We start from the raw sequence: 12,542 nt of genomic DNA on the forward strand, positions 1-12,542 counted from the left end.
TTTTTTTTTTTTTGGTGTCCTCTTCAAATTCTTTCATTAAGATTTTATAGATTTCAGTGCACAAACCTTTGACCTCCTTGGTTAAATGTAGTCCTACAATTTTTTTTGATGCTATTGTACATGAGATTGTTTTATTTTATTCCAGATACTTTATTAGTATGTACAAATGGAACTGATTTTTGTAGATTGGTTTTGTATCCTGCAACTTCACTAAATTAGTTTATTAGTTCTCATAGTGTTTTGGTAGCCTTTAGAGTTTTATATATAAAATTGATCCTTGAACAACATGGGTTTGAATTGCATGGCCTTTTCTTGGTAAGTACAGTATAATAAATGTATATTCTCTGCCTTATAATTTTTTAACTCTTTTCCCTCTAGCTTAACTGTCTAAGAATACAGTATGTAATAAATGTAACATACAAATATGTGTTAATCCACTGTTTAAGTTACCAGGAAGGCTTCTGGTCAACAGTATGCTATTAGTAGTTAAGCTTTTGGGGAGTCAAAAGTTAAATGTGGATTTCTGACTGTGTAGGAGGTCAGTGCTCCTAACTCGTGTTGTTACAGGGTCAACTGTATAAGATTATCTCTTCTGTAAAAAGAAAAAAGCTTTACTTCTTCCTTTCTGATTTGGAAGCCTTTTCTTTATCTTGCCTAAAAATTCTGGCTAGACTTCCAGTTCAACTTCCAGTTGAATAAGTGGCAAGAGTGGGCATCCTTGTGCTTATTCCTGATCTTAGTTTTAGGAAAAGCTGACAGCTTTCACCAATGAGTATGATGTTAATTGTGAGCTTGTTATATAGAGCCGTTATTTTGTTGAGGTACATTCTTTCTTTTGGCTGGGTGTGTGTGTGTGTGTTTAAATTATGAAATATTGTGAATTTTGTCAAATTTTTTTTGTATCTATGGAGTTGATCATATTATTTTTTCACTTCTGTTAATGTTGTATCTGACACTTACTAATTTGCATATGTTAAACCGTCTTTGCCCTAGGGATAACCCCCAATTTATCATGGTGTATGATCCTCTTATTGTGCTGTTGAATTTGGTTTGCTAGCATTTTGTTGAGGATTTCTGCATCCATGTTCATCAGGAATATTGGTCTATACTTTCCTTGTAGTATCTTTGGCTCTGGAATAGGGTATTATTTCTGGCCTTGTAAAATGAGTTTGTGAGTGTTCCCTCCTCTTCAGCTTTTGAGAAGAGTTTGGGAAGCACTGGCATTTATTTTTCTTTACCCATAAAGCCATCAGGTCTTGGGCTTTTTTTTTTGAAAGTTTTTAATTGTTGGGACGCCTGGGTGGCTCAGTTGGTTAAGCAGCTGCCTTCGGCTCAGGTCATGATCCCAGCGTCCTGGGATCGAGTTCCACATCGGGCTCCTTGCTCAGCAGGGAGCCTGCTTCTCCCTCTGCCTCAGCCTGCCATTCTGTCTGCCTGTGCTCGCTCTCTCCCCCACCCTCTCTGATAAATAAATAAAATCTTAAAAAAAAAAGTGTTTAATTGTTGATTCTATCTCCTTACTCATTATTGGTCTATTCAGATATTCTATTTCTTCAGGATTCAGTCTTGGTAGGTTGTATGTTTCTAGGAACTTTTCCATTCTTGTATGTTATCAATTTTGTTGGCATATAAATCTTCATAGTATCTTGTGATCTTATTTCTGTGGAATCAATTGTAATATCTTCTCTTTCACGTATAATTTATAAGTCTTCTTTTCCTTGGCCTAAGATTTGTCAATTTTATCTTTTCAAAAAAACAATTCTTATTTTCATTGATCTTTTCTACTGTTTTTCTAGTCTGTATATCATTTATTTCTGATTTTTATTATTTTCTTCCTTCTACTAATTTTAGGTTCGGTGTGCTCTTTTTCTAGTTTCTTGAGGCATAAAAGCTAGATTATTTTAGGTCTTTCTTTTTTTTTACTATGGGCATTTATATTTTTATTTATTTATTTTTTAAAAGATTTCATTTATTTATTTGACAGAGATCAAAAGTAGGCAGAGAGGCAAGAGAGGGGTGAGGTGGGGTGCAGAGCAGAGCCTGATGTGGGACTCAATCCCAGGACCCTGAGATCATGACATGAGCTGAAGGCAGAGGCTTAATCCATGGAGCCACCCAGGCACCCACTATGGGCATTTATTAAAATTCACTCTTAGAACTGCTTTTGCTGCATCCCATAAGTTTTGCTATGTTTTGTTTCCATTTTTATTTGTCTCAAGATACTTTTTGATTTCACTTCTGATTTCTTTTTGATTAATTGATCATGAGTGTTTTCACTTTCAACATATTTGTGATTTTCCTCCTGCTATTGACTTCTAGCCTTTTTTTTTTTTTTTTAAACCACTGTGGTTGGAAAAGATACCTGATATAATTCAATCTTCTGAAATTTATTGACTTGTTTTGTGGTCTAACATATGATCTATCCAGGAAAATTCTCTGTGCATGCTTAAAATGAATGTGTTATCTTGTTGCTGTTGGATGGAATGCTCTGCATATGTCTGTTAGAATGATTTGTAGTGTTGTTCAAGTCTGCTGTTTCCTAATTTTTCATCTGGATGATTTATTCATTTTTGCAAGTAGGCTACTGAGGCCCCCTATAATTATACTGCTATTTCCCCTCTCAGTTCTGTTAATATTTTTACTTTATACACTTAGGTACTCCAATGTTGGGTGCATATATATTCACAGTTGTTGTATCCTCTTGATGAATCAACCCTTTTATCATTATATAATGGCTTTCTTTTGACTTAACATCTATTTTGTCTGATATTAAGTAATGTCACCCTGCTCTCTTTTGGTTACGATTTGAATGGAAGATCTTTTCCCATCCCTTCACTTTTAGCTTATGTGTGTCCTTAGAGATAAAATGAGTCCCTAATAGGCAGCATATTGTGGGATCTTGTTTTTTAATCCATTTAGCCACTCTGTGTCTTTTGATTGGCTATTTTGATCCATTTACATTTAAAGTAATTATATACAAGGGCTTAGTACTGTCATTTTGTTAATTGGTTTTGACTACTCTGTAATTCTGTTATTCCTTTCTTGCTATCATCCTTTGTTATTTGTTAATTTCTTGTAGTGGTATACTTTGATTACTTTATCTTTTGTGTATCTACTATAGGTTTATTTTTGGTTAATATTAAGCTTCCAATAAAACATAGTTCTAACAATCTATTTTAAGTTGGCAATAACTTAAGTTCAATTGCATACAAAATCTGTATGGTTTAACTTTTCCTTCCCCAACATTTGTTATTGATATCACAATTTATTTCTATATTCTGTATCCAGGATCAAATTATTGTAGATGTAGTTATTTCTGATACTTTTCTCTTTTAACGTATATACCAGAGTTAAAAGTGATTTATGCACTCTATTGGAGTATTAGAGTATTCTGAATTTGACTATATTCTTAGTTTTACAGTGAGTTTTAAACTTTCATATGTTCTCCTTGTAGTTGGCATTCTTTCAACTTGAGAACTCTGTTTAGCATTTCTTGTAAGACAGGTCTATTGTGATGAACTCTCAAAGATGTTGTTTGACTCAGAAAGTCTTTATCTCTCCTTTTTTTTCCTGAAGGACAGCTTTGCCAAGTATAGTGTTCTTGGTTGGCAGTTTTTCCTTTGGCACTTAAAATATATAATCCCATTCTTTCCTGGTCTGCAAGTTAGTCTACTAAGAAATCCACTGCTAGGGATTCCCATATACATGATGAGTTGGTTTTCTCTTGCTGTTTTCAAAATTCCGTCTTTGACTTTTGAGAATTTGCTTATAATGTGTATCGGTGAAGACCTCTATATTTTATGTTTGGGGTTCCTTGGACTTCACAGATCTGGATGTTCATTTCCCTCCCCAGATTACAGATTAGTAAAGTTTTCTGTCATTATTTCTTTAAATAAGTTTTCTTCCTTTCTTTATCTGTATTTCTGGGACCCCCATTAATATGAATATTGTTTCTTTTAGTGGTGTCCTGTAACTCTTCTAGGATTTTTTGCTCTCTTTTTCGTTTTTTTCTTTTCCTTTTCTTTCCTCTGACTGGGTTAATTTCAGTTGACCAGTCTTTATGCTCACCAATTCTTTCTTTTGCTTAATAGAGTCTGTTGGTGAAGCTATCTGTGGAATTTTTCAGTGCAGTCATTGTGTTCTTTATCCCCAGAATATCCTTTTGGCTTGTTTTTATGGTTTCTCTTTGTTGCACTTCTCATTTTCTTCATGCACTGTTTCCCTGAATTTGCTCAGTTCTTTGTTTTCTTATGAAGTTCACTGAAATTTTTTAAGATGATTATTTTGAATTTTGACACACAGTTTGCAGATCTCAATTTCTTTAGGTCAGTTACTAGTATTTTGTTTCTTTGGTGGTGTCACATTCTCTTGGTTATCCAAGATCCTTGTAACACTGCATTAGTGTCACTGCATCTAAAAAAGCAGGAATTGCTTTCAGTCTCTAAAGACTGACTTTGGCAGGGAATGCCCTTTAGCAGTCTGAGTCTTGACTCTGGGCAAGCTGCCTCCTGGGGTCTTTGGGTGAGTTTATGGCTAGAATCAGGAGGCCAAGGTAAGCAGGTGATTGGGCTTGTGCCTGGGTCCATGAGGGCCAATATGGTAGTAACTGGGTCTTGAGCCAGAGTCTGCAAGGTGTGGCCTACTTTTGGGATGGGTCTGTGATGCCTGCAGTATAAGTCTGCAGTAGTGGACCTGGAGCCTGGATCTCTTGGGGCTGGTCATTATTGAGGTCTACTGGGTTTTACTGGAGCCTAGGGATCTAGGGGCTGATCTGGCACTAGGGCAAGCCTGAGGTTGCAGGGGCAAACCTGGTGCTGGACAATTATGGAGAATGGTGTACAGTCGCCTGCCTGGAGTCTGGTGTAGTGGAGTCTTTGTGTTGAAGTGAGTGTGAGGCCTGGGTCCATGGGGGCTGGCATGTCATTGGGCTGGGCCCACTGATGCTAGTCTGGAATTGGTGTTCATGGAGGGTCTGTTGCTGGAGTCCATAGTCAAGTTGGGCACTCACTTCACTCTCCTTCCCCCATGGAGAGGTTGTCTCTCCATACTGGGCTGCCTGGGCTTTAGAGATGGGATGACACAGGTAATATGAGATTTTCCTTTCTACCTTTTTCATCTTTTCTTATTTCTGTGCTCCATCCAGGTGCTGCAATCTCTTACCTAGAATCCTTAGTTCTGGTGATGGTATTTCTTTTGTATGTATGTATGTATGTATGTATATCCAACTCTCCCTTTCTTAAAACACTATTTTTCCCCCTTAGAATTATCTTAGCATCCTTGTTGCCATATCCTAGCCATAAATGTGAGGATTTATTTTTACTTCTGGACTAATTCTTTTTTTTTTTTTTAAAGATTTTTATTTATTTATTTGACAGAGAGCGAGATCACAAGTAGGCAGAGAGGCAGGCAGAGAGAGGAAGAGAAGCAGGCTCCCTGCTGAGCAGAGAACCTGATGCGGGGCTCGATCCCAGGACCCCGGGACCATGACCTGAGCCGAAGGCAGAGGCTTTACCCACTGAGCCACCCAGGCGCCCCTGGACTCCTAATTCAACACTGTTTATCTACATGTCAATCTTTATGCCAGTATCGCATTGTCTTGTTTACATTAGCTTTGTATATTTTGAAATCAGTAAGTGTGAATCCTATGATTTTATTTTTTTCTCAAGATTATTTTGGCTACTCTGATCCCTTTGTAGTTCCGTATGAATTCAGGATTCAGCTTTTTCATTTCTACAAAAACAACAAAAAGTAGCTGGGATTTTCTAAGGAGTTGTTTCGAATCTATAAATCTATTTGTGGAGTACTGATGTTCTAACTATTTTTTAAACCTTCTGCTCCATGAATATGGGATGCCTTCATTTCATTTAGATCTTCCTTAATTTTTTTTCAACAATGTTTTGGCAGTTCTCACAATATAAGTTTTATACTTCTTTTGTTAAATTTATTCCAGTTATTTTATTCTTTTTGCTGCTATTATAACTGGAATTATTTCCTTATTTTTGGCTTTTCATTCTTTGTGCATAGAAGTAGAATTGATTTTTTAAAATAAATTTGTATTATATCCTGCAACTTTCTTAATCTTTACTGAGTTCTAATAGTTTTTCAACAGATTTCTTGAGATTTCCTATATTCAAATAGATAGTTTTCCTTCTTCCTTTCCAATTTGGATGCTTTTTATTTCATTAATTTGCCTAACAGTCCTGGCTAGAACCTTCGGTACAATGCTGAAAGAACAGACATCTTTGTTTTTTTCCTGGTCATAGGGAATAGCTTTCAATCTTTCACTATTCACTAGTTGTTAGCTATGGGTTTTTCATAGATATCCTTTATCAGGTCAAAGAAATTCCCTTCCACTTTTAGTTAGTTTTTTTTTTTTTTTTTTTAATCAAGAGGAGGTATTGGACTTTTTTCAACTGCTTTTTCTGAGACTACTAGGATGATCATGTGGTTTCAATCATTTATTCTATTAATATGATATATTATATTGATTTGATTTTTAGATGGTAAACCAACTTTGCTTTACTATCTGCTTTGGGTATCTGGCTAACACTGGCCTTGTAGAATGAATCTGGAAGTGTTTTTTACTCTTTTATTCTTTGGAAGATTGTAAAGAATTACTATTTTTTCAGGTATATGATTTAGTGATTCATCACTTACATACAACACCTGGTGCTCATCACAACTAGTGGACTCCTTAGACCTCATCACATATTTGACCCATCCCCTCACCCACCTCCCCTCCACTAACCATCAGTTTGTTCTTTATAGTTAACAATCTGTTTCTCAGTCTGCCTCTCCACTATGCCCCACCCCCATGTTCATTTGTTTTCTTTCTAAAAATGTTTGATAGCATTTTCCAGTTAAGCTGTATCAGCCTGGGATTATTTTTCCTATCCAGAGTTTTTATTTCATCTCAAACCAGTGTCCAAGAATTTGCTCACTTTGTCTAAGTTATCTAACTTGTTAGTATAAAGTTATGTTTTATATATATATTTTTATTCTTGTAAGGTCAACATTCATGTTACCTCTTTTATTCTGACCTCAACAATTTAAATGTTATCTCGTCTTTCCTTGACCAGTGTACCTAAGGCCTTATTAATCTTTTTTTAAAAAAATCTGACTTTTGGTTCCATTGATTTTCTCTATTGTTTTTCTGTTCTCTAATTTATTCACTTCAGTCATTCTTCTTTCCATCTTTGTGTTTGCTATGCTTAATTTGCTCTTTTTTCCACAGTGTCTTAAAGTAGAAGGTTAGGTTATTGATTCAAGGCATTTGTTTTTTAGTATATGCATTTATTGCTATACATTTCTCAGCACTGCATGTAGCACTGCTACATCCCATTAGTTTTGGCATTCCGTGTTGCTATTTTATTCATCTTAAAGTTTTGATACTTTCCCCTTCATTTTCATTCCCCTTCATTTTCATTCATTTCAAATTATTTCCTTTAATGTATTCTTCTCTTATCCTTTGGTTATTTAAGCAGTGTGTTGTTGCTACATGTTTATAAATTTCCCAATTCCTATCTTTATTGTTAATTTTATTCCATTATGGTCAGAGAATATGCTTTGTATGATTTTACTTCTTTTTGTATTGAGACTGTTTCATGGCCTGACACATGTTCTATCCTGGAGAATATTCCATGTGTACTTGAGAAGAATATATATTTTACTGTTCTTAGGTGGAGTGTTCTATAGATATGTTAGGTCTATTTGGTTTATAGTTTTATTTTTAGTGTTGCTCATGACTTCTATTTCCTTGTTGATCTTCTTCCTGGTTGTTCATCCATCAATGAAAGAGGAGTATGGAAGTCTTCAACTCTTATTGTTGAATTGTGTATTTTAATTCTGTCAGTTTTGTTTCATGTATTTTAGGGTTTGATGTTGTGGTGCATATACGTAATTGTAATGTTTTCCTGTTCATCTCTAGTAACTATTTTTTGAATTAAAGTCTACATTCTCTGGTATTTATAAAGACATTACAAGTTTCTTAAGGTTGTTTACATGACATATCCCTATACTTAGTTTCTATTTTTTTCTCCCCATTATGTCTTTAAATCTAGTATTTCTCATGTAGACAGCATAAAATTAGTTTTTTAAATCCAGTTTGAAAATCTCTGCCTTTTAAAGGAATGCTTAATTCATTCAAATTTATAAATTGTTATTATTGATATAGTTAGACTTATATCTGCCATTTACTTTTTGTTTTCTATCTGTCTTGGCATTTTTTCTTTCTTTTTCTTTACTGCTTTCTTTTATAATAAGTGAATTATTTTCTAAGTGTAACATTCTAATTCTTTTAATGATTTTTTCCACTATGTATTTTTGAGTTAATTTTCTAGTGGTTGCTTTAGGGACTTGCCATATACATTTTAAAAGAATCATTATTTATTTATTTGGAGCAAAAAGGCACTTTCATTAAAGGACAGGACCTATGGGGCAGAAAGACGGGCTGTCATATACATTTCTAACTTCTTAGAATTTACTTCAGATTTATACTTAATTCCAGCAAGATACTGAAATGTAACTCCTATATAACTTTCCTCCTTCTTCCCTCTTTTTGTGCTATTAATGCTATACCTATTACATACCTATATATTACAAACCCAAAACTACACTGTTCTAATTATTACTTTACTATATTGTATCTATATATATTACAAACTCCAAACTACACTCTTCTATTACTTTATGTAATTTATGTTTTTTAAGGACATTGAGAGAAGAAAAGAGAACAAGTATATGTTCATAGAGTTTGTTATTAATCTTCTTCATTACCATTTCTAGTTCTCTTCATTTGTTCTTGTGGGATAATAGGAGCTCCATAAAGAGGAAACATGGGTGAGAATTATTTGAGGAAAGCTTTTTCATAATTGAGGAAGTATGAGAGATAAAAAATTGAAACTGAGGGTTAACACAACACTGAAAGGGCAAGAATTGCAAAACTTTGGAAGTTGAGGTGATCTAACTGAAACAACCTAAGCTTTCAAAAAAATGGACTAATGATAAATTATAAAAATGCATACTTATTGGCATGGAAATACACTGTTATGTGAAAAAGTATGTTACAAATCTATATAGTATGATACCATTTAGCACAGTGTATTTTTTGGTGCAGGAAGAAAGAGTGAAGGAGGAAGAGGAGAAGGAGGAGAGAGAGGGGTTAGAGAGGGAAAGGGAGGAACAGTGAAAGGAGACATACCAATGTTAAATATGGGTCATGGAATTATGAATAAATTTTATTATTAAGATTTTCCATGTATTTTGTATTTTAAAATATTTAATGTGTATGTATGATAAAATAAACTTAAAAAAACTAATCCAGCAGAAATGAGCAAAAGACTTGAAAAGGCAAGCTGCCTAAAATGAAATAGAACTGACTGAATACATATGAAAAAAAATTCAGCCTCATTAGTAATCAAATGCAAAGTAAAATAATATTATACTTTTTATTTATCAAATTGGAAAATATTTTTAAGAGGAAAACATCCTGTGTTAGTAGGGGTTATGGGAAATATGCTCAGTACCTTATTGATAAAAGTATAAAATTATACACTTTTTCTAAGGAGCAACTTAGTAATTTTTATAAATGCCCTTAAAAATGTCTATACCCGGGCGCCTGGGTGGCTCAGTGGGTTAAAGCCTCTGCCTGCAGCTCAGGTCATGATCTCAGGGTCTTGGGATCGAGTCCCACATCGGGCTCTCTGCTCTGCAGAGAAGAGAGCCTGCTTCCTCCACCTCTCTCTCTCTGCCTGCCTCTCTGCCTACTTGTGATCTCTGTCTGTCAAATAAATAAATAAAATATTAAAAAAAAATGTCTATACCCTTTTAACCTAACAATTCCATTTTGGGGAATTTATGTTAGTGAAAAAAGTAGTGGATGTTACAACCATTTAGCTATAACTATTGTTTTGGAAAGCATTCCATAAAAATTTGGGAGTGTATGGTAATTAAGACTTAATCCAATGGAACTAATCTAAATATCTAAAAAGTAAGTAAAAATATATAATAAAAGAGACTATACAATATATACTAACTTTTAATAGTCTCTTATTCTGCATGTTAGAATTATTAGTATTAAAATTTATTTTCCTCTGCTTATCCATGTTTTCTAAATTGTCTAATAATGGACAAAAAATTATTTGAAATGGAAAACAAAGCTATTTAAAAATAATCTAATAGGCTGCCAAGAAATAGCTTACTTTTATTTCTACTTCCTTGATTTCCAAACCATGTATCCAACATTTAGATAACTTCTAGACCCAACATACAGACAGTTGAGGCAGTTATACTAGCAAGCAGCACCAAGGACTGTAGCCTCTCCATCCTTTGGTACTAAGCACAAACTATGTGCTGGGTACTGTGTTAACACAAGCTGGGAATAAAAGAAGAGAGGGACCTAGATTTTGGCTTAAATAAGAGATAGATTAGTGGCAAGAAACAGATGTGTATGTTCACAACTACAAATCAAGGTATGTTTGAGTGTGCCAAGGAAAAGGAAGAGATGATTCTAATTTGTCTATAAGTGTCATCCACAATTTGTTTCTTTCCCTCTCTAATTTACCACTGAACCATCAAGATGGAAACTCTTAATATATATTCCCACATCTCATATAAAAGCTTCCTAGTCCTATTTAACTCTTAGGGCCAGCTCACATGTCACTTCACCTCTGTTTCTGGGTGTAAAAGCACTTCTCTTGATATGCCGTGACTATGCATTGAGTCTGAGAGGGCAGACACTAAGTGTAATTTATCTTGGTGCTCCTAAGGTCAAGATGGCATCCACTGAGTATACATCATGATTTTTTTAAGCTTTGTTCAAGTGTTTGACATTCCTGGCAAAGGAAATTTAGAAGACATACCAGCTTGAATCACTAAACTCTACCTCTGAAACTAATAATATACTGTTAAGTTAATTAATTGATTTTAAGTTAAAAAAAAAAAAGTCATACCTGGTTGGGTTCCTTTTATCCTCCTCAGAGATCAAAAACCAAACAAAGTCTGCATAGCTCATTCTTCCCTCTTTCTGTACTGTTTTTCCCCTGAAGAAAACACATGGTCATAAAGTTTCCTAAGCAATCACTCAGATAAATTTAGTAGGATGACAGACTAAGAAGTAAAGCAACATCTTTTTTTTTTTTTTTTTAAATGACAGAGATCACAAGGGGGCAGAAAGGCAGGCAGAGAGATTGGGGGAAGCAGGCTCCCTGCTGAGCAGAGAGCCTGATGTGGGGCTTGATCCCAGGATCCTGGGATCATGACCTGAGCTGAAGGCAGAGGTTTTAACCCACTGAGCCTTCCAGGCGCCACTAAAGCAACATATTTCTTTGGAAATTAAGTCAAAGAAAAATTAGAAGGCTGGAAACCTAACAAAGAGTATCCCTTCCATTGCCTATATTGTTTGCAAAGGCCTGGAGGGTGAAACCAGAAGACCTATGCAGGTAAGAAGAAAGCAGTCTGGTTTCCAATTTGAATGCAAATAATCACCAATACTGTTACCTGTATTTAATGGACTAATGCCCATAAATTAAAGAATTACTACTGTCTTGTATGAAGCCATGGTGTGCAGGAAGTCGTGCTCAAATAAGACTGTTAAAGTGTTACCTGGAATTTATTCATTTTTCCTTAAAGAGTTAGCAGGAAGGGGAGTGGGAGAGGGAGAAGCAGGCTTCTGGCTGAGCAGGGAGCCCAACATGGGGCTGGATCCCAGGACCCTGAGATCATGGCCTGAGCCAAAGGCAGAGGCTTATTTAATCCACTGAACCACTCAGGTTCCACATCCATAATTCATTTTTAAACTCAGATGCTTTTTCTTACCTTGTTACTGCCCCAGAGAATATCCTTTCAATAATTCTGTTTGATGAAGCTAAATGTAAACAAAATGATACAAAGTGAGTTAGAAACATGTTGCATAAAGGCAATACTTTTGGCAAATTTCTTTTCAATAGCATAAAACATAGCTAAAGCATAATAGTCTTCAATAATGAGAGGTTAGGAGTATTTAAGTTTTTACCTATGTATAATTTATATTTCTGAAAGAATCTAAGGCGGCATAATCAATTAATCAGTCACTAAAAAAAAAAAAAAAAAGAACAGGCAAATGATTATGCCTGATAGCTGGAATGTATTACCGTAGCTGAGTACCAGATTAGTTCTGAACATCAGGACAACTACGACAAAAACGTATAGAATTTGTATTGATCCTCTTATTCAATAAGACAACTTTTCCTCTAAAACAAGACAAAGTTTATCCTATCATGAAATTCAAGGGGAACTGACTGGCAGCTCGTAATATAAGGGACTTTGAGTAAAACAACAGAAAATGCTTTCAAGTAGAATTTCATAGAAGATACCACAAACATACCAGAAACATACTTTTCTAATATTCTTATTCCATAAAAGTCCAAAACATAACAAAACATATCATTTGAGAAATTCCATCGTAAGTTTTACTCAGAGACACAATTATATCTTTAGACAGTATACTACTTTTGATGATAGATCCTAGAGAATCTGTAGCAGTGTACCTCATTATTGGTTCAAAA

At 34.7% G+C, this 12,542-nt stretch overlaps 1 protein-coding gene across 4 annotated transcripts in view; it reads right to left on the minus strand.

The window, feature by feature from the left end:
* Positions 1-12,542, minus strand: part of PPP2R3A (protein phosphatase 2 regulatory subunit B''alpha) — a 199,353-nt gene that overhangs the window by 48,773 nt on the left and 138,038 nt on the right. For all 4 annotated transcript variants that reach the window (XR_014300574.1, XM_082690862.1, XM_082690861.1 and 1 more), the window contains 2 exons: positions 11,815-11,863; positions 10,950-11,039 (listed from right to left, as the gene is read on the minus strand). Coding sequence is in view for 3 of the 4 variants with exons in the window: in XM_082690862.1 (XP_082546988.1) it covers positions 10,950-11,039; positions 11,815-11,863 (139 nt within the window). In the remaining variant the exon portion in view is untranslated. The remainder of the gene's footprint in view (positions 1-10,949; positions 11,040-11,814; positions 11,864-12,542) is intronic.

Source organism: Mustela nivalis (genome assembly GCF_964662115.1).
Source record: "Mustela nivalis genome assembly, chromosome: 1".
NCBI classification, from domain to species: domain Eukaryota; kingdom Metazoa; phylum Chordata; class Mammalia; order Carnivora; family Mustelidae; genus Mustela; species Mustela nivalis.